The sequence below is a fragment of the Ischnura elegans genome, chromosome 3, assembly GCF_921293095.1.
Source record: "Ischnura elegans chromosome 3, ioIscEleg1.1, whole genome shotgun sequence".
NCBI lineage: Eukaryota > Metazoa > Arthropoda > Insecta > Odonata > Coenagrionidae > Ischnura > Ischnura elegans.
This window is the reverse complement of record NC_060248.1, coordinates 25,576,424-25,600,178: the sequence shown is the minus strand read 5'-3', so window position 1 is coordinate 25,600,178 and position 23,755 is coordinate 25,576,424. Positions and strand designations below refer to the sequence as shown.

Sequence of the window (23,755 nt, the reverse complement as noted above, 5' to 3'; positions counted from 1 at the left end):
TCAAGAAGCGTTGGTAAGAATCTCTCTCTATAAGCTAAAACCAAATAAGCGGATTCATCTGAAAATTTTATAAAAAATATAAAATGAATGCTGGGGAGCTAGCCATACTTCGAGATATTATTAACCGGTGAGACTCGGGTTTATTATTGTTGCTTGAGTGTAGGCCTACAACTCCGTAGGTCTGGATTCAACGCCCGGGGTGGCAGAGATTTTTTCGTGATGACCAAATTCTTACTAAGGTTCTGCAAAAGTTCCATAGGATAGAGAAAATTAAATAATTATATTTTGGTTTTATTTTTAGGTTTTAAAATGGTAGGAAATTGACAATATCTTACCATTGCGTCATTTTTTAAAAGAAAGACTCTAGGTCAAGTCGGACTAATCAGCAAAATGTTTGCACCTTGGTAAACTTACGGACACTTTTTAGAATGACAAATTTTTTGAAGCTATATTTCACATAATTACTGAAATGAATCAAAGAGGTCCCCATTTCTTGAATTGAGTCAAGGACAGGACTCAGCAAATTTGCTTTAACCAGTCTTACTACTAATACAGTTGGCGATATTAATTTTCCACTAACGTAGCTCAGTTGGCAGGAATGAAGAGGGAAGGTGTCCTGATATCGTGTTAGTGTTCATTTGTTACTCATAAGGGATCTTCTTGGAGGACGCCAATCCACGGCTGCTCTGCTGGCAGCGTTCCACGTTCTTCGCCTGGAAATATAGTCTTTTGGAGAAGACGGATTTTCACCCGTGGCATCCAGCATCCAAAACCCCTCTCGTCCATCAATCCTCCTCTGACATGGACCGAATTGATGCCTCTCTCTCTGTATCTCTCTCTCTCTCTGCGCATTGCACTTTCCTGTGCCAGGACGACTCGGCGAACGGCCCCGCGGAACACGTTGATTTCCGTGGGCGAGAGTGGCTCACCTCCCGTTTGACACCCTAATAATTCATCTTAATATTTGCTCTAAATTTGAGTTGGCAGGTGTTGCGTCACAATAATTTTTCTCAGTTATGAACACGTGAAAGTTTTAGCGAGTTGGTCCGCTGCCTACAGCCGTATCCATTTAAGTTTTACGCCCGCAAGTGCATCAAAATGCGAAAGTTTCACAGAATCGGCTTAATCTGCTGTTTTATTACGGTAAAGAGTGGATGAGGTGGACCATGTAAATTTTCGTGTTGGTGGTGACGTTTAACTCCCATATGGACAGACCTAAGCATACACAATGGTATCCTGCTTAACTGCTTTGGTTGTCTTGAAATTGTTTTTAGCGCTAGAAAATATTGCAGAAATAAGGTTGCCCATGGAGATGTCCATAGCCTATTAAAACGCTTTTTTTACCAGTTAAATTTTTTTGAATAGAAGTACCCTATTTTACATTATGATGAGCTCCGTGTAATGTAAGAGCACAAAACTTTGGGGGTAGAATCTTATCTCTTCGATACCATCCTCTTCTTTTGTAAATAAGTTAGGAATTTCCTTACTAACTTACCTACAGCAGTATTTCCATCAATCTTTAGGATAGTAATGGAAGCATTTAAGTTTAACTGTAAATTTTAAACATTACTGCGAAATTCATCTATCAAATTCCATGAAATTATGCGCCAACATTAGTCGAGGTTTAAAGGAACAATTTTGACCATTGAACTTGAAACGAATCATCGGTTTTGACCATTCGTTGTAGCGCTAATCTGAAGCTTTTTTATTTTAATTATAGGTATATTGTTAGTATTGTACTGAAATTGAACCAAGTATACTCACAATCGAACAAATAAGATTCAATGTGAAGCAATATTCCTATAAGCGAGTTCAATGTGCGAAAATTGTCATTTAACTGACAACTTCCATGATAAAATTGATATGAAAATTGCAAGAAAGTAAAACGGATTCGGCTTAGAAGTAGCTTTTTGAATGAAATCCAATTTCTTATTTATTTACGCGTAACATTGATATTCCATCACATCCTACGGGTGTATCACGGTCTCTTCTTTTCAGCTCTCAAGTCGTTTCTTTTTTCGGACGTTTCTCTCTCTCCTCTGACGCGAATGAAAGCCTTTGGGATGTAAATCAAGTATTGCAAAGGTTTCTGTGCATCGAATTTGCGTTGCAAATGGAGGACACCATGTCCAGCGGACAGGTTGAAGTGGGTATCTCGTTGGCCTTCAAGCCCGAGCGAACTGTCGTCGGCTTTGCACGCCCCTGGAATAGTGTGCTGGTGAACCGTGGACGTGCTTACGTGGGGTGTGAATTGAACCTTAGCGGGGACGTTTTGACTTGGAACAGCACATTCAAAATGCACGGGTGAAATCAAAGTGAAAACATCGGTTGTAAACCTATTTTTTCAATTGTTTTTCTTATTTCATCTTCCTAGTTTGAGGACCCGTTATTCTAAGTTCGAAGATTTTCTCCTAAATTTGAATTTTGGAATACGTTAAGATGTTAGGGAAGCCCGCCAAACGTTTTGATCGGTTATTTTGGGCGTACCAAAGCCGTCTTCCAAATGTTAAGGGAACTTCATACTATCACTAGAAATGCATTTAATTACTGGATAAATGGAAGAATAAGGCACTTAAAAGGGCCAAAACACTCCCGCTTGTCCGATAAAATATTGCCAATTTTTGTGGAGAATTACTCTTTCAAAATATAGGCTATCTCTTAAAATTTGTGGGGCAGTTAGAGTTAATCCTTTCCAGATTAACCTGCATTATAAATGTAAAGTAATAACCTTCGACGGAACACAAACGTAATAGTTTCATTTTTTATCGGAATCGAAATGCTGATAATAGCCCTCGCTACGATACACGTGATAATTTCTTTTCGAAGCGTTATTTAAAACAATAAATGTTCAAAAAAATCAATAATAGACGAAATGAGAACGGTCGAGGGCGAATGATGAGTTATCATATGGAATTTTTTCGCCGCTGAACGCCGGTCATAATTTTTTCACTTCTAAACAGGCAAGGAGAAAGGGTAAGAGAATAAGACTGAAAATTTAGTGAGAGGTGATATTTTTGGTTCCGGCATTAAAAGGAGCCGAAATTTTACCAAGAAAACCATATTTAATATTCCGATTGATTTTTTAAATGTGAGAAGGGTAATTAATAGAAAAATTCATTCCATATTTCTATGGATCGATATCTCTTTTCAGTGAATATCAATTTAATACGTTTTCCTTTACCTTTCAGTGCAATTTTTCAGGTGAGAATGTTCAGTATTCACATTCCTTCCATAGCAATTAGTTTTACGCCACGTGCTAACTTTTGAAAATCTAGCTTTCTGGATCTTATTCTCCTCTTCAGCCCCGTTACATTTGATGCTAAAGAGTATTGAGTATTTAATCTATTTGCCACTTCGGTGAACGAATAAGTGTTGGACATTGTGGGTGAGGAGAGGCAGCTTTTAGATGAGATACGGAGGAGACAGGAGGTATGGATGGAGGGAGTTCTTAGCGAGAGGTGTTAGGGGGTAGAATGTTGGGAAAACAAAGGAGAGGGTGGGAGAGAATAGGATTTTTAGATAGATTGAAAGGGAGTAGGCCTTACAATGAATTTAAGAAGGCAGTGCTGGATGGAAAGGGAGGCTCCAAGGTTACTTCTTTTGTACTCCATGGAAACCTATCATAATCGGTAGAATACTTTAATAATCAAAATCACTTCGGTCTAATATTAGTAAATTTTTAATCTATGATGGATGGATGGATGCTGTTAGATTTTCCCTGTTACTTTTCAATGCGCTTTTTAGCATATAGATTCTTAGGTATGTATTCACAAATATTAGGGCTAGTAAAGTTATAGCTATAACTTAACTATTGCTATTTCGCATCAAAATTTCATTACTGCTTGAATAATGTGTACAAAACCAGTCAGTTCAGGGATATATTTATTTAAGTACTCTGATTTTAGGTTTTCAACATTAAATGAACAATATGTTTCCGAGTGGGCAAAATATTAGTTTTTTTTGTTATTAAATAGTTGATTTGAATTTTTAATGAATAGAATAAGAGAGTAAACTACGAGTTGTCGCGAATATATTCCGTGAAGTTAGTTTTTGCAATACCTTTCCCAGTTATGGCCGTCTTTATAGTAGGCGGAAGTCATTTTCACTACACTGGCCAGGAAAGAATTTATCGCACCTCCGCATGAATGAATATCCGTTTGGTACTGCCAGCGATGACCCCGAATCGCTATACCTCCGCAAGGTGCTATTATGTGTATGAACAGTGACCGGCAAAAGACGCATTTGTCTGACCTACGCGGTTATTTTTTGGATTTTAACAGAAATCGATCTTATGAGATGCGAAGGAGTATTTCTACCCGACCTACATTTGGACCTTTAAGTATTCATTAACCAAATAAGTATATGCATTTCTCATATAATTAGCACCTCAGCGACGAATATTTGCATGCTTTGGGTGTGATTGATGGGATTCAGTTACACGATTTCATTATATTAAGTGGTATCTCTTTTTTGTTGCCAGCTTAAGCCGTATTACTTACTGAAGCATTTAATTTTTCATCCTTAATGGCTTGGCTTAAAGATACCATTCTCTACGGCACTTTTTATATATATCGTTCGCTTTAGATGCCATTTGAAAAGCCATTTAAATAGGTGACGCCAACATGTTAAAATTGAGTGTTTGTAAGGTCTCTATACTCGATGGAGACTAACACTCACAGAAATAATTTATGAACAAAATTTAGTTATGAATTAAAGAAAATATCAAGTAGACTGAAGAATTTTTATCATATGTTTAGCACCCCATATGCCCCGTAATTCAGTATTCCCACATTTTTTAAATTGTGATTATCTTTTTTCCAAATTCTTTTATTTTACTGCTCCTCATAACACAGTTCAAAGTCATTTACACCGCGGAATACTTCCAAATGCATTTTTATGGAAGCGAGATTTTTGTTCACTAGTAAAGCAAACTGTTGACCCTTTCTGTATTCATCTCGAGACCCAATGAAAAAGTGCGAATGAGCACTATAAGAAACTTTCTTTGGGGCCTGTATTTGGATTTAGTGGCTTTTGTCTGGCGACCAGGTTTAACTGCAACTGCGTAGACGGCTTGGTAAATTTTTGAGGTGGCATGAGAGAGAGAGACGGATATGCTGCAAGAAAAGTTTTGCTGAAAAATAAGAAAGAATAAATCGTAAAAAGCTCTTGCCAAGGGAACGCGGGGTACACGTCCTCGCAAGTGGAGTGCGTCGTATCTTTTCGCGGTTGCGTTCGAGTGGACGATGAAAGAGAAATAATTCCACGTCATAAAAAAAATCAGTTATTGGAGTATCAAACTCGCGGGGGAACCCAAATCGTGCTACTGACATTGTGGATAGCACGAAGTTCCATGTCACATAATTTATACCGAGCCCAAGGATACAACAGTGGAACAGACTTGAAGCAGTTATACTCTAAGAGACAGCAAAGTGATCTAGTCGCCGAAAATGACGGTGTCTGACCGCAGTGAGCCTTAAACGAGTTCGACCAATACAAAAAGAGGCATTTGTTCGTTCCCTACCATGTATCAAAATTCATTCGTAAATTTGAAGTGCAGATTAATTTTTGTTGCCGGGTGTAATAATTGTTCTTAGAAATTGAGATAAAATTACCCCTTTCTGTCCTGTGCAGTGGAATAATTTTACTGAATCATGATCCTACAATTTTCTTATTTTGCGTGCTAAATATTCTGAATATCTGCTATTATATTTTTTTACCAATCAATATTTACAATAACACGAACCTTAGGTGGGCTAAAAGTATTATTTACAAATTAGTATGCAATATTAGAAGATATAACGCTGGCAAATGAGGAGTAGAAGAACGCCGGACAAACTATATAGTTTACTTCTAGCAGTGTTGTAAATAATGGAGTGTATCATAGTCAGGTGTGTAAAGTGATTGTTTTAATTCTTAAAAGTATGACTACTGAGAAATAATTCGGATAATGTAATAATTGAAAAATGAAACACATAATCTGGGAGGAAATAAAAAAATGAAGAAGTGCTCTACAGGGTGGAGTAAGAGATGAAACTGCTAGAGATAAAAATGGGACAGAATATGTGAATGAACAATGAGGAGAGTAGATGCTAAAAACCGCGAAAGGGGTTAGGAAGGCGGGGAACATAAGATGTAAGTTTTCTCGATTAAACTGTTTAAATATCAAAATAGTTACCAAAAGATGAAAGGTAAAGGATGGACTACGGATGATTATATGGTTTATGATTATGATGAGGATGATTATGAGGTTTGGACCTTTCACGCTGAGGTGAACAAGAGAATTCTATGCGGAAGGGTTAACTGTAAAACTAGTATGCTGTACGTTTTAATCCTAGTAACCAGGAGCTATCTGCAAATAAATGAAAAACTGATTTGATGCTGAACTGACGGAATATAATACCTTAAGCAGTATAATCGAGTATATTGCGGACCCATAACCAGCTGAAAGTAGTTTAACCAGCGATAATAATCATCCGTAGTCCATCCTTTACCTTTCATCTTTTGGTAACTATTTTGATATTTAAACAGTCCAACCTCCATAAGCTTAATGAGCTCATTTACTCACTCAAAAAACCATTCATGAAAAAGATTACGGTAGATGGAATGGAAAGATAAGTTTAGACGGAGAAAAAATCTTCCCCATTCAGCAAATCTCTACTACTTGTGAGCTAATATTAAGAAAATACAGAAAATACTGGCTATTTTTTATGAGTTGATGACGTCGTTGGAGATCCCGTTCATTTGCTCTCTCAGGAAGACCTTTCATTGATCACGTGCAAACAATTGTTCACATGAGTATAAACAAAATAGAACCACGAAAGACCCGTGTACAAGGGTGAGGAGTACCGGGTATGTAGTGACACGGTTGGCATGAGGTTGTGACGTCACCCACTTATCTGCTAAAATCGACAACGGGTAAAAAGAAAACGAGCAAGTACAACTTTATATATCACTTACTTTCGTAAAAGACAATTGTTGAACGAGCCTAATATTTTTATAATAATTTAGATACAAGGTGACTCAAAATCTCATCCATTTCAATATTTTCAGCCAGAGTCTTCACGGTTGCCATGTGTTACCAATTTGGTAGGGTAGTTTTGTTGAGAATGCCTAACCAGAGGACTTCGTCGTCACCTACCCAAATATTGTTCGCACGTCAACACCACCTGCCACACCCTTTTCGAAGGGCTTCGTCACGAGGACGCGGAGAAAGCGTGCATGTGTTTCGGCTTTCCGAGCGGATTCGTATCGTTTTGTGTACGCATTGCATGAAAATATGGCTCGGAGCCGCAATGGACCCGTCGCGAGGATTGCGGCCTTGCTTCCTCCCTTTGACGTGGCTCGCATGCTTTCATTCTGATTAATTGGGAATGGAGAGGAATCCCTCTTGCCGACTGAGCCCGTGCACATCTATGTATGTGAGCGAGAGTGAGATGTGTGCTATAGTTTCTCCCTGGGCCTCCAATCGCATGTTTATCCTTCGGTGTGTCTCCCCATACCTCCCATCCCCACTCCACTCCACCCCTCTTCCGTACTTTCATTTCGCTCCGCGACCGCGTTTTTGTTTTTTGGGGTCCATGCCCTCGTCTCTCGCACAGATCCACCTCTTTTCTTTCTCCTCCATCATTTAATGATTATGAGCGCTGGAGTTCGCGAGGAGTGGATATTTCCGATCCGTGGGATGAAGAGAGCGTATGCTATGCATTGTACGACATTTTATGCTCCGTTTATCATTTTCTGTTTTTTCCTCATATTTTTTAAGTTAAATTTGCGCTCCACAATGTACAACACTCAAAAATTTTCTAGTGAAGTGAATTTATATTTAAGTTGGATGACTCAAAAATTTTTCAGTCTAGTTTTCGGCGGATGGATTTCTATCCTTTGGTTTCTCTGCATTCTTAAAAATTAAAGTAGAACTTCTCAGGCGACTTTGTCAAGACGCTATCATCCTTGAATGCAGCAGTGAAGTTATTTAATTTTTTAACTCAGTAAAGTGCTATTAATACCGATAACTTACAAATTTTGGCGTTGATAGATTATGTGATACCCATTTTACTAACCAACTTTGCCTGTGCATATTCCAGCATTTAATTACATTTTAGGATCATATGAGATCGGGTTTTCAACGTACCATTATACATTGGCTCAAGGTAAGATGATTGCCTCTTGCTGTTGAAAAGGACAACTGGAGAGGAGTGATCAAAGAGGCACAAGGTCTTTTAGAGCTTTTATGCCAGTTAATAAGTTGAGGTAAGAATTGTTTTTAGCCCTGGAGAAAGAAGAAACGGGTATATAATTTAAAAAATATGTAATTTTATGTCGAAAAAACATTATCTAATTGGTATTGTCGAGTTTTGCGGGATATCTTGCTTGAGTTCCCAGGTCACAGCTGTTATTTCACCTCAAGTGAGCGCGTAGGAACGATAGGACGTGAGCACTGAAGGTACGATAACTGATGTCGCTTTTAAAGTATTCTCACCAGCCGGTTTATGGGAAAATTGTTATTTTTTATATTTTAAATTAATAAAACCAGTTAAAACTAGCAATTTAATAAACTTACCATTTAGATGGACTAATAAAGTTGAGTTAAATTTTTTAGATGCTTCTAAGGGTGCTCCAGAACAGAAACCAATGGATTTTACACCAAATCACGTACACTAATCAGTATTGACCTTCTAGTATTTTTAACAGAACAAAGCTGCTTTCTGCCTTGTAATACGACATCAAAAGGTTCGAACTTATCCAATGAGAAAGCCAAATCCTATTATAACTTTGTAACCATCAATCAAACGTAAATTAGGAATTATATAGCTTTTCATGTGACAGATCTAGGTGGGATAGGATGTGTGTACCAACAAATTTCAATCCGTAGCTGCATTTTCCACCACGGGAAACTAACCGTCTCCTCTACGTTCATTATATTAATGCATTTACTATCACTTCTCATGAATTTTTATATTATCAATCCCTTTTTCCTTTTGCTCAGCTTAGACACCATCAGATTAAATGATTCCCTAAAAAAAAAGTCCCTCTTTCTATCTGTGTCGGATGAAAAAACGGAACGATATTTTGGAAAATAACAATCCCTAGAGAAAGTGTATTTGGTGAAGGTGACTGGAATGCCTAACGGATGTAGAATGCATGGTTTTTATTTTTGTTCATCCGTATCTCGGAGCCAAAGAATTTCGAGGTTATTTTGGCATTCCGCGCGGGGACTCAGTCGGTGCAAGCCGATTCGGCAAGAACTGCGGACGTGGTTTGCTTTCGAAAAACAAACAAAAGAAGAAGCGACTACGCGAGCCGCCCATACCTGGGCGTAATATGGATATAATAAGTCATATGTATTTTTTTTACTTTCGCTGGATTTATCCAACCGTGAGGTGACTCTGGGGAAAGCGGAGTTTTTTGGAAAAAAATACTCTCACGTATGTTTAAGGAAAATGGTCATCCGGCTCTCAGGACCTCGTCAGGGACCACTTTCGCTGGGTGAGTTGCACGCACTGCAATTTTATTAAGCTCGTTTAATTGTTGTTTTGCTTATTTTCGGAAACTGTCACGCCGCCGTTAGGGAACCAGTGGAGAAAATTTTACAATTCGCTAACACGATGATGGGTTTTGCGTGCAGAACGGTCCTAATGACAGATATATAAATCCAAAGCGTTAACTTTTGCATTAAATAGAATAAAATTTATAGCTTTGAATCATGGCACTGAGAAAAAGTAAGTTAAAATTTTGATAAATTAAATTTTCCTATCTCAGGCTGAATTTTTCAATGGCCAGTTCACACATATGTTATGTAATGCCGAATAGATGCTTTTACGCAGCGCAGGTTTCCCTATGGCGTAGAACTATTTGGTATAAGAAATACAAAACTTCGCTTTTTAATGTTAGCTCGTAATATAGTTCCACAATTAGGAGTTACCCTTCCATTTGGGTTGGTTTAAAGTGGGAATAAACTCGTCATTATTTAAGTTTTTCGTTAACCTGTTGGCACCGGTTTTTTCGGTGTTTCATTTATTTCTTCAATTTCCCTTTGTTTCTTCACCCAATTAACGAATTCCGTTCGCTTCAGTCTTCTGCCCGATTTACTTTTTTTTGCAAAAATTACTTAAAAAGTACTTAAAAAGTTGCCTCTCAATTCACGGTTAATCAATTGTATGCTGCTCCTCGCAGCCTAACTGCCTTATCAGCCCTTATTTGGATTAATTATGATGAGAATATGTCATTGAAAATTAAAATATTCTTATTTATGTACATTTTTTTAAGTTTTTTTATTTATTCTATGCCTCAAACAATCAATGATACGTGCTCATCACACTAATCAGATTGTTCAATCTCATAAATCTTTCTCGAAAATCAAATCGCAGAAAACATTTTACGTCAAGCCTTAATATTTTTACGTCGCGGAATTATTTATTTAAAAATAGGAATGCCTTCTATATTTTAAAAAAGCTTAGAATTATTTCTAATTTTAGTTTAGAAAAAGCTGTAAATATTTGGACATTAAAGGTGTAAAGGAAATAAATCGCTCTTTGATATTTCCCAATTTGAAAGAAAATTGTCGAGAGACGTGAAATATTATTTGTATAAAACTTAGAATTATTATCTGCAATCACTTTGAAAATTTAAAGGTAGATAAGCTATACCTTTTTGTACATTTTCCTGCTCTTAAATTTGGTAAATTTCTATCAGTATATTTTTAGACATACATATTTTATATTTGATAAAAATCATATGCTTTCTAGGATCCTTACTGTATACACTGGAAATTAAAATAATAACATAATATTTATACAATTAATTCTTTACAAAGAAAGACAAATTACCGCCGGGAGTAATGCTTTCTCTTAAGAAACCTCTCTAATCTATTATTTATTCTACTCAGTTTTTTCTTTGCGTCCCGGTTCAAATCTCAGCTCCTCACCTTCAGTAATTCATCTCCAAATGCTTTTAAATTTCTAGTAGGATGTGACACTGCCTGTACCACCTACTTGGATCTTATACTTGTAAGTATACAGGCCTATTGCAATCTTGGGAAGGAGGAATAATCACATGGGTTTTGACTGAAAGTAGAGGAATAAAACGAAAGCTATTGGGTCTATCGAGAATGAAAACCGTCAAATCAGAGATCTTATGACAGCATCGATTTTTCATTGCTTGGAGGAAAGCATGAAATCAGAAATGGTATCCCTCGAAAGTAAATGCCGTGAGTACGATAACTAGAATGGAAGATCTTATGTAAAAAATGAGGTTCAATGAAATTTTTAACATGAATATCTTAACAATATTTGACACATTGATAAGTGAATGACAGATAGTGCTAGAATATGAAGAATAATGGGTGATGAAGATTATCAAATACCTTCGCATGAACGTAGTATTTGGATCGAAAATACCGAACTTACGTTTTCGCGGAATTCATCTCATTGTATTCCAATAACATATCAATCATAACTATGGACGGTAAGTGAATACATATCACGAGTTATTTTCTCTTACTTGAGTGCGGCAAAAAACCTATATCTAAGCCAGTTCTCCAGTCTTAGCATGTTAGCAAGAGATTCACTTATGGAATGAACATAGTATGTATATGTTTCAAGGTACTAATAAGGGACATTTTATAATATATTTTTTACATTAAATTTAATGATTTCAAAATTTGGAGTATTGGATTCCTACTGCAAAAAAAGAATATTACATTTGGCTGTTGGACCTAGACGGCATTGGTCCATTATTTTACCTTACAGTAACTTGAATCACGTGAATAATTTAATGGCTTTGTGATTTTCATAGCAGTCATTATTTCAAGCACGAAGTTTTGATTTTTGCGATCCTTCTGATGCTCGTGAAGCTAATCATTTACCAACCTGATGAGATACATTTGTCTCTCATCGTTAAGAATATCAAGTTTCCTACTCAAGTTATCTTAAGGGTTGGTTAGCTAATTAGAATCAAATAAATGGGATCTCATTTATTTTTCCTGCGATTATAATGCTCGGCAATTACGTGATCTGGATGCCAAACAACGTGGACTGAGTTTGCCAAACATTTCTTCGGGCTGCCGTATTTTTCCGTGCCAGTCTTTATACCGGCCAAACCACCCGCGCTCTTAACGTCAGTTGCCTTCCCATTACCTATTAGCGATCACCTGACTCTTTCTCTCTCTCTCTCTCTCTTTCTCTTTCCGGGGGATAAAAATAGTGCGCGGGAAAGTCACGAGCGAAGAAATATACGCTTCGTTTGCTAACTGGAGTGAGCTCAGTTCGACTTCCCCTCACTCCTCGGCGCGGGGGCATCGATCAAAATCAATCCGGACGAACGGGGAAACTGCCTGTGCAAATTAAATTGGCACGCCCGATGCCAGAAACTCCCTTCTTCTGTCGCGGCGCTGAAGAGGGAGGAGGTTTTTTGAAACGCTAAGGAAACTGGGAATATCGGCGGGATTGGCGCAGATTCAGACGAGGGTTTAATAAGGCCTCGGAGGCTGAGGAAGTTGGGTTTTGTGTATGTGTGTGTGTGTATCGTTGCCATCTTTTTCTCTTTTTATATTAAGTCTTTTCCTCTCCGAGCACGTGACTGGAGAATTTTTCTCTCCCCATTCCCCCCACACCCTCCTCCTAAATCCTCACCCCTTTCCGTCCTCATAATTCTCTCTTCCTGTCGCATTAATTATTTCCCTGTTTCCGTTGCCCTCCTTCCTTCTGCTGCGGAATCTTCTCCATGCAAGCCTCCCTGTCCATCTTTCTATCCGTCTCCTTCCCTGTCTCTCGTCTGATTTTGAATTACAGAATCCATTGCTTTCCATTTTTCAGTTACTCTTTGACTCTTGGCGCCGCAACTGCGTATGTAATTGGGGTTAGTGATGAAAGGCGATAATTATCTTTTCATTTTTGCAGGTTTTTTTGTATTTGTCATGATCCTTATTCTAGATGGGATACTTAGGAGATAGGAGGCATGGCAAGTGCGAAAATTGAGCGGGAAAGGGATATAGAAACCAGTGTTAGAGGATAGAATGTTGCGTATTCGAGGAAGAGGAAGGAGAAGAATTGGATTTTTAGATTGAAAGAAAGGGAGGTGGTCTTATTGAGAATTTAAGAGGGAAGAAAATGCAAGGAGGACAGATGGCCAGAATACTTCTTAAGTTCTCCATGAACACCTATTTTATCGGCGGGAATACATTTATAATAATAATGATTCTTAGTCTATGATAGAATGCGTCTGACACTTTTATCGATTAGCGGAGCTGCTAAATTTCAATCACTTCTTTTACTGGGACAGCTACTTACTTCTCTAAGGGGGGCTGTGATTACAGTTTTAAGTTACATTTGAAAATGTGGCTCTTTAACTCTTGATAAGAGTGATTTTTCTTGCTCCGTTTGAAAAATGGCTGTGTTATTTGGATGTTTATGGAGGACATATAGTTGTCACAGCAAAATATAAAAAAAAAATCAGTTAATTTTCTCAAGAGCTCACATCCCGGGTGATGCCTTTAGAAGTCCGCATCTAAATCCGCACTTAGAGGGAAAGGAACCTGTCCTTCTACCCTGACTATGTGACCATTACGCGCCTTTGACTTATAATGGTGTGAACTGTGACCTCATCTATCCCTAACAACTTTTTTGTTGAACTCTAGGGATAAAGAATTCCACAATCTTTTTTAGTGACTTTTATACAAATTTTTACAATTGTCTTTTGCATGCTAGCTACATTTTCCTGATTTTCCTTAGCCAATGGAATAAAATTCAGATAGAAAGAGGGGAAAAGGGGGGTAATAGATGCAATGTGCGAGGAGAGGAAACCACTAGAATATATTCGGAGGAAGCATAGCAAATAACTCGACATAAACCTACCATTACCCATTTCCGCCCATAAAAAATTCTCCTTTTGATGGTGGAGATATTTGGGGTATGTTGCTCCTAAGGTCGCCTTTAGCAATCCAGTGAAATACTTTGGTAATACATCAACTCCTTTCATCGGAATCATCCGTAGCCACGCAGCTAAACTGGTTGGTAACTAGGACAGAATCTAATGTTGGTCAATTTCTTCGAGCAAGCGTGATACAAAGGAAGAATCTTCAGGGCAGGCATATTTTTCGATGAAAAAAAGTTGAAATAATCTATAATATGGCATTTCCTGTTTACTTTTATGATACCTGCATTTAATTTAGAGACAGTAGGCGTTCATATTTAATTTCCTTTTCTCGCCCGTCTCTTTCCGTGAGTGCGTCTAGTTTTGACTGGCCTAAAAAATAAACTAATTTATGGATTAAGTTATTGCGAGCTTCAGAAACATATTTGAGGCAGTTAGATCGCAAAAAGGAGCGCGGGATTCCTTCAAAAGCCGTATATGCTCATAATGGCTGTAGTTAAACGGATTTAGGCGTGATATAGTGGAATTTTGACACATTTACATGAAAGGTTGTTGGAGTTTTCCACAATAATTTAATGCGTGCTGTAATGTTTGTACGTCACAATACTGAAATATTAAATAGATGGATTACTGGGTAATTAAATAATAACACTGGTTACTGTGCTAACCGTGTGTCCGATACCGGGAGGGACGGGACATATGTTAGGTGACATCTCGGGAGCTCATTGTAGACAAGACTGGCGGTGAGGAGAGAGGGCGCGGATCCGAATCATCATGGTGCGGTGTTGTGATTGGTTGGGTTAGAGTGGCGTGATAATCCGGCCAATGCGTAAGTTTATTACGTCACAACACTAATTGGAAACACATGGTAGTGCTACCATAATATAACACTCATCAAAGTAAAATACAATTAGTAATCTTTCATATCGACCACTATATGAAACAAATATATGCACATAATATCCAAATGTACTACTCGACGTGTTTCGGCTCACAGAGCCATCATCTGGTACAAGACTGATTACAATTTCCGCAATGATCCTGGACTTTCCAGAGGGATTTAATGCTTTCGCCGCTGTGACTTCTCGCGCAGCCCCAAGAAACTTTTCAGCCTCTTCCAAGCTGCCCCGTGCCACCGACCGACCTCTCCTAACCTCCCCTCTGCGGTATCTCTTTCCCCCGCCCCGCCCATCCCCCGTCTCTACCGTCCTTCTATCTGTCTACATTTGTTCCACTCCCCAAAAAAGAGGGTCACCTAGCCGCATGACACTCCATGAATAACTCACTCAATTGCCTCGCCGACTTTCCTCCCCATTTTTCAACTGCCGCGCGATGAAAAATTGCGCGGAAGAAGAAAAAAGTTTTCCCGTGCCGCGGAAATAGACGGTTGGGATGTAAGGAGATAAAGGAGGCGAAGAGTTGGAGAAAGAGGAAGCAGGGCGGAGATAATAAAGATTAAGCGTGCCTGGTGCCACCGTGTGATTCCATTCAAGAGGAGGGGAAGGGATCGCGCGGATTTTTTGACCCCGTAAAAAAACTACCTAAACTTCTGTCGCAGTCACCTATTCTCAGGAAATATCAAAACAAGTATCACCTAGCGACCACAGCACTCGAATGTTGAAGAAGTTCCCAAATTTTTTAGTACAGTAAAACTCGCTTTTAACGAATTTTAGGGGACCATCGTTCTAATTTGTTACGAACGGGATTTCGTTTTATCCATTACAACGGAGACACCGCGAGATTGCCGGATAATATTCCGTACATCACCTTTCTTTGAGCAACAGATCGGTAGTAATTATTCCCAAAGGGACCAAAGAATAGTTCGTAATGACGGGCATTTCGCGTCATCCGTAGTCGTTACATGCGGAGAAATTAACATTGGCGATCCCGAGAAAATCCGAAGGACCGGAAACTCACCTCGTTATAGGCGGGATTTCGTTACATGCGTGATCGTTATACGCGAGTTTACCGTATTAAATTTAAATGTTTTATCATCAAATTATTGTCACGTGTCCGGCGATATTCTGTTTTTATTCTGACGCATTTCAATGAGGTTCTTTGCGATTGTCCTTTTTAATTGTGTGGTTAATGATTCCCCCACTTCATATCCATCCCTCATTCATTGTCGCCGTTATTCCATGGAATCGAACTTTTTCATAAATGCTCAGGGGTACATAAATTTCAGATATTCCTCGCTTCTCCAAAAGAAAATAAAGCTGATTGAAGACCTAAAGTGGGGTACGTTGTATTTTAATACCCTTGCAGTGGCGCCGACTCGATGGGATCTGAGGGGGCCCGAGACCCCCCAAAAATTCGTTACAGATGTGAGGAAAAAATGTGTAAGGCTTGTCGATTTTCCCCAAAGTGTCCAGATATCGAGATTCGAGTGATCAGGGTTCTAATGTTGATCATATGACTCTTCTAAAATGCTTAAAAACTTAAAATTCACTACTTTTTCACTAAAAATTCACTATTTTCACTATTTCACTATTCACTAAAAATTTACCGTTGCAAGGCCCCCGGTTTGGGCCCCCCCAATATATTTTGTAAGTCGGCATCCCTGTACCCTTGCCTTTTTTATCAAGTGATGAGAGCATTCTTGAAATTGATTCATCCCATTTTTAACGATATCTAAGAAATATATCTGCCATTGCATAAAAAATATAACTAGAACGAAAACAATCAGCGAATTCCGATAGCTTTTTTTTTAATTGAATAGGTTCTAAATTGTAATTCATCTGAGATGCCTTTTCGGTTACATTACGCGCCTATATATTCTACTGCAATCCAACTTATTTTTGTTTTTAGAGAAGGATTTTACAAATGTTTCCTATTGTCTTATAACTCAAGGAATTACATAATTACTCCTCCATTCTCAAAACAAAAATTAAAATTTATTGCTCGTGATTGAAAACATTCAAACTTTTCCACCCATGACAGAGTTACTCAGCCTTTAGTTTCGTCTTTTAACTAGACTTCATGCAATCAGTGACGATTGCATTTCAAAAATAAATTGATAAGAGATTTAATTTATGCAACTATTGGCCTTACAAATGGTGCGTTCGGCCACTGATCGATAGGTTCTAGGTTCAAATTTGGGCAAACCACACGGTCACTCGCAACTACATACCCTCGCTTAGAAGGAATGAGGTCTTCCCTCCTAACTGAATCACTGACACATTAATTCTATACCGAATTATTGGAATTCACAAGACAATGGTTTATTTATAAGAGTCTTTAACCTTCACTCATTCAAATCTATATATGAGTTGAAGCCTTGGGGTAATATGGATTAATACACATTTTACTGAAATAGCTTTGCATATTTCTTGAATAGTCACTATATTATGAAGCAATTGCCCCTTTTGCCTAATTATATTCCTGTTTTCCTTCATTTTCGAGAAAAAATAATTCTATTTCATGTAACCAGACAAATCCAGAGCGAGAGCTAAAACAACTTCCATCATTGACGGGAGCATTGGCATCACATGCACTGGGGACGATGTACTAATGCAATCATAGAATGAGAAGTATTTGCTATGTGATTAGTTCAGTATCAATGGTATCCATTCATTTAAATAGATTAGGAAGGATAAATGATGGCAGTAATGAATGAAATCTTCCGCTGGAAAGGTCCGTGTTCTGATATCCTTTTAAATTTAACTAGCGACCTGTCAAGAAATATAAATAAGAGACACGACTTCAAAGAATAGTCATTTGTCCGTTACGTGGATTATTATCGTTTTAAGTAGAATATTTTAAGTTCAAACTGTCGCTAATTCCATACTTAAATAATTTATTTTTCCATTGAGTCCATGAGTACGACAAATTAATGGGATATAATGAGACTCTTCATCAGATATATTTGCGATACTACCATTTTTTCATCATTTAAACGAGCCACCGCCGGATTTAATTTAGTTATAAATCGTATTTTTTTGGCCTCAATACACAGTAACTATTGTTCTCTCTCAGCTATGCTCATAAATGCTTTTGTTTCAATCGGTCAGCATAAATGAATCATGTTATCGAGCAGAGCACATCTAAGGTTATAATATCACCATTATCACAGTGAAAATCTCAAGGACTGTATGAAGAATTTTGTCTTTCAATGCAATCTATAATAGCATGCTCCATAGAAGTCTTCATTTCAATTCACTGGTAAAATCAATAGCTGAAATAATTATTTTCCTGTCAGCTTTTATGGAAATGTTGACATTTCTCTTGCTTTAATTTATCGCTAACACAGCGGCAGCTGAGATATACCTTAACCTCTACAGAGATTGTGCACACAGGCAGAAATCGTCTATCCAGCAAAAAATGATTAAAACAAAAAGTGAGGCGAATGAGGTCCAGCAGCAAAAACATCCTCCGCAAGAGCAGCGTTCGCATAAACAAACGAATCCCGAAAGGGACAGGTGCCCACGCAAACACTTCACTCATTCTACGGCTGCCCTGAGTCAGTTTTTTTTCTTCCTAACAGTTTTTCTTCTCGTTCGGCTTCATTCCGCAAGTTTAATCGGTCGGGCCGCATTAAAAGCGCTGACGTCGGCGGGAAATCTATCGATACTGATTGATTGGAACGAATCCATTTGACCGTAATTGAGATACTGGCCGAGAGTGAATATGAGAGGAAAGGATGGTTTAGATAGGATAGTGTTTGTAAGGACTGGGAGAGATTTTTGAGTAAAGGACCGAAAGAGAAGGAGAGGTGCTAAACCGATTAAAAGGGTCGCAGAATCCTCCGCTGCGATTGAATGCCGCTTTTTTTCCATTCCTCCTCCAGTCTACGTTCGCCCCATTACATTGCCCTATTCAATTTTCCGCTTCCCAACGACGCGACGGTGTCGCAGTGGAGATAAACATCGCAATGACGATAGGCTTTGAGCTTTCTGAGCGTCTACAGCCGAAGGAGTTTCGTCGAACGCTTCCGATGGGTGAGTCGCGACGTCAGTTTTTTTTTTTTGCTCCCTAAGTGACGTAGACCCTAGTAATAGGTGAGTGGAATGGTTATGCAACGGGAGAACTACAGTAAAACTCGCTTATAACGATCACGCATGTAACGAAATCCCCCTTATAACGATGTGAGTTCCCGGTGTCTTGGACTTTCCTAATTTAGCCAATGTTAATTTCCCCGCATGCAACGAGTTCAGATGATACGAAATCCCCGCTATTACGAGCTATGCTTTGGTCCCTTGGGAAATTATTTCATCTTTTACAAATTATGCCCATCTTGGCTACTTAACCGTTCCTTACCTTAATATTAGTTGTTCATGCGTGTGGTTAGTTCTACTTTTCATCTTAAAATCTTTCCATACTCAGCCGTTTGATGGCAAGGGTGGGAAGTCAGTTAAATGTTACAGGTGTATTGTTTAAATAAAGACGAATTACGAAATATTAGCCGGAAATCCAGTGATGCAGAACGTAAAACCCTTTATCATGGACATATTGAACTCCGTGTATAACAAAATAGAACGATTGCCCCCTGAAATTTGTTACAAGTGAGTTTTCTGTATTTCAATAGCGAATGGAAGTTCGAGGATCTTCGAGACATTATCCGTTTCAGTAATTATAAATGTGAGACGAATGAATTATACGTGACTTATGTTAGTCCATCCCTAGCGCCTAATGGTAGAGTGAAATTATTCCTCATAATAGGCAAAATGTCTCTACGATAAAATGTCATATCTTACGTAAAATGTAGGTACAGAGGTATTTCGGCCAAGAAATGTAAATGTATGATACACTTTTGACTGAAAAAACTATCTATTATATTATAATTAAATTAGGTAACCAATGGTAACCGAGATAGAAATAAGATTAAAAAACTATTCGCGAATCTTTGACACAGGGTTAAAATTGAAAAATTTAACGGTGAGGGTATGCAACTAGACCTTGGCATGAAATTCCCGCTCCCTTTCATCACCTCCTGTGGGTGGTCTTTCCTTAATGAGCGTGAAATGATTAATTATACCGGGTAAAATAGTTAATTTGCCATCAAATTATTTTCTTCGGTCGTTATTATTTAATCGAAGGGCAGTAAGCATGAAAAGGAGGCGTCCAAATTTTTAATTCACTACATTATGACCCGTTGAAAAGAAGTTACATTTGCTATTTTGGAGCAAACTGATTTAAAATTTTACGAAATAGCCAAGGCTGTATTACGAAATTATTGGGAGAGCAGACACAGTATACCTTGAGGGGTATATTGCTGAAAATTTTCCGATATAACGTAGCCGTTCACGGTATCACTCGGCCCAGAATTGTGTTAACAATCACTCATCTCGTAAAGAGTCACGTTTTGACTGAAAATGCAAACCTATATCTTCACTTTTTTGCGAGCTGACTTGGTGTAATGATTGAATAAAGGATGTCTTTGAAAAATGCCTTGAAAACCAGCGCTCGGTGCATTTATTCCTTTCCACACCTTTGCTCTGAGAATAGACTTTAATAACAGCAATACGAGGGTAAAAAAAAGCCCGTAAATGAACTCAGGATTCTCTGTTGCATCTGAGTCAATTATTCTGGAACTCATTATATTGGAGTGGACCTGCGAATATTATTACGTATACTCAGGCCCGGGCTGGATCCTTGTTAGGGCGGTGGGCGGCCATGGCAAGAGGGCGCCAACACTATGCAGGGGGAGTACTACCGGAATGATCCAGAATGAATTATATTAATTTAAATTATTGTTAGTATACTCAAGACGGTGTTAATTATGCTATTAAATGATGCATCATTGAAATCAAGTCAACTGATCAATGTTGGTATTCTGACTGTAAAATTTGTCAATTTCGGAACAGGAGGGCGGCAATACTTTCCCGGCGAGAGGGCGCACCTGGATACGTCCCGGTGTCCCGGCGGCCCAGCACGATCCTGAGTATACTACATTAATTTCCTTATTTCCTTTTTACCATAGTATGCAATTAAATTCCGAAAAATTGGAGTTTTTCGTTGGTAGAAACCAGGTTGTGGAGAAAATGCTTCCTCCCATACAGGTAGATATGCGGTACGTCAGTTTCCACCATTTTTTTTAATAGCAAAAAGAGCAGTTTATGATACTCTTACGGCTATACTGCTCACTAGGTGGACCAAAAATAACAGACTATTACAAAAGTTTTCTTCAGCCACTGACTGATTTCAGAGACAAATTGCTTTGCAAACGATGAGCGTAAACCTTTTTCCCACTAATTGCGTCATAAATAAAACGGAAACAATCGTCTCGTTTTTTTGGGTTTTGAGTCACCCTCTTGAGTCATTCACTCAGCTGATCCCCCTCATCCACGGGCCCCCTCCAAGGATATCCCGATGTCTTGGCTCAATGCCTTATTTCTCACCCTTCAGCCGTGAACAAATCTCTGACCATTAAACAAATTTCGTTGAAATTTCCTTCACTCGCCTATTTGACCCCTCGTAAAACACGCTATTTCCGCTTCTTTCCTTTATTACGTTTTTTTTAGTTATAAACCTTTATAGCGACATTATTTTCCTTTTTTAAGTGTAAAGTCGCTTAAGATGTAACCGTTTTACGATATCTCATCTGCGATTAAGTAATAGCCTTAGTAATAGGAGAAGAAAGAGGAGGATTTCAGCTGGATAGGAAGCAACTGTTTATTTCAATCATAGTTGGTAAAATTTATTCTCAAAGAAGTGTTAATGTTCAAAATATTCTTCAGCGATGCGAAGTATTGTTATTTTTTATGATGAGGCACCAACGCTAATAGTCTTATCGTTAAGATTCGTTTGCTACTCCCTCGCACTCATGTGGAATATATTTTTGTTAGACTTGTTACTTGTTTTTAAAACTAAAACTAAAATATTTCATTAGGGATGTCACCACAATGAACTAAATTTTGCTCAAAAATGAAGGGGCTTGGAGAATGCATTTCGGTATTTCAAGTTACAGGATCACTGTTCATTGGAAAGGTAATGATTCGAAGCTGTCCACGGTTGAACCTGAGGGACCTAGGCATGCCACGAGAGTGAATAAAGTGATGATGATTATATAAAATGTTATCGTTTGGATAATTTATGACAAGAATACTAAATGCATGTAAGCCTATAGGTATACAAAACTATAATCTCGACGAATGACCGTCTGGACTAAGCCTGTTCTGATAATTTGTGCAAACTGGTTTGATAGATTAAACAGATGACATGAGCGAGGTAATGGTCCCTCAAAAACGGGATTATTCCCTATACTGAAGCGTATTTTTGGTTGCTTTTCCATGCCATTTCCACCTTATACTTTAACTACGTAATTTTAGCGATAGAACTTTATGGCGACATTCTTTTTCTTATGTTATTTCAAGGTTAACGGTCACTTAAGATGTAACCATTTCACTTTATCGTATCTACGATTAAGTAAAAGCCTTAGCAATGGGAGAAGAAATAAGACTTGCTTGACGTTGAGGTTTCCTTTCACTGAATCAAATTTTTTCTTTCTCCGATAAATTCCTAGCTTACCTTGGTGAGCTGTGCTATCTTCTTGCACATCTTGTAGAGCAACTCGGGCGTGTTGTCCGGTATCTTGGCCCCTCCTCCCGCGTACTCGTACGAGTCTCCGCCCAACTGGGAGAAGTCGGGGAAGTTGGAGGCCATGGCCGGGACTCAAGAAGACCACGGTGCGGCCGACCACCGCCGCCGACCCGACGCGGGGCCTCGACCGCCGTCTTCGCGGGCGCCGGCACCGCCTCCTCCGCGCCCGTGTCCCTCGTCGTCGTCCGCCTCCTCCCTCCAGAGGTACCGCGGAGATTCGCGGGTCATCACACGCGGGGAGTGGCGGCCGACTCCGTGGCGGTCGCAATCCGAGCAGATGATCGCACTTTGGAAAGGGACATAGGCTCGCTTGGCTCTTCCCTCACACACTGTTACGAGAGCCGGCCTTTCGCTTCGCAAGCGCGCGGAAGTCTTCAAGGCGGCACTCGTGAGACAATAACACGCTGGATTCGCGGGGGAGAGAGAGGAGTTGCGAGAATGCGAGTGAGAGAGAAAATACGGACAAGAATCTCTTCTACGAATCCGAAGACTTCATTTTTCGCTGTTTTTTTTCTCCTTTTCCTCACACTTGTTCCTCTGAAACCGCACACGTAAGTGTCACTCTCTATCAAAGTCTTTTTATCTCGCTCTCATCCACCCGCACTCTATTTTTATCCTAATCCTCCCACATCAAGGAGGCTATTTGGCAAAAAAATCTTTTCCCTCTTCCTTTACACGAGGTCCACCGAAATCGCACGCACTAGAACACGATGTCACTTTTGATATTTATCTTTTTATCCTCTCTCCTCTTATTCCTCCTCACTTTCTATCCTTATCCAAAACTCTCTCTTAATTTTTTTCTCTTTCTCTCTTTAGGTTGTGTTTCCTCCACTTTCTTCAACCCTTCCTCTTTTATCTTTTCCTTTAACTTCCCCCTCCCCTGAGCAAAACATCCCCCCCGCCTCCTTTAAGGCGACCCTGTTTGCCCCCGACACCCCCCTTCCTCCCTCGCTCCTCCCGCCTTTAAAACCTCCCGAATATCCGTCTGGCTCCCTCAGTCTGCGTCCCCCTTCCCTCCTGTCTCTCTCCCGCGTCCTCTGTCTTGTCAACCGACTCGCGTGCCAACTAGCATGTTCCTCTCAGATTCCCTCCTTCGCAACCCCCTCCCTAATCCCTCACCTCCCCTCTCGCCCCTCCCCTTGCCGTTGACTGAGTAGATGGCCCGACGTTGACGAAAACACACCCTCGCGCTCACTTCAACCCCTCGCCAAAGCTTCAATCGCGCACAAAAACCCTATCTCCTCCTCATCCTCGACTTCTGTTCCTTTCAATCGCGATATCCTGGCGTTTACACTTTATTCTCACCCTTCGCCCTCGGGGGGAAAACAATCTCTGAGATTTCCCCAAT

General features: G+C 39.2%; 1 protein-coding gene across 6 annotated transcripts in view; it reads right to left on the bottom strand.

The window, feature by feature from the left end:
• LOC124155560 (protein FAM184A-like) overlaps window positions 1-23,248 on the bottom strand; it is a 369,522-nt gene extending 346,274 nt beyond the window's left edge. The window contains exon 1 of one of the 6 annotated variants that reach the window (XM_046529496.1): window positions 22,336-23,248. In XM_046529496.1, the coding sequence (XP_046385452.1) occupies window positions 22,336-22,470 (135 nt within the window). In that variant the 5' untranslated portion in view covers window positions 22,471-23,248. The remainder of the gene's footprint in view (window positions 1-22,335) is intronic. The other 5 variants (XM_046529497.1, XM_046529493.1, XM_046529492.1 and 2 more) reach the window with 5 other exon arrangements.
• Between the last annotated feature and the right edge of the window lie 507 nt (window positions 23,249-23,755).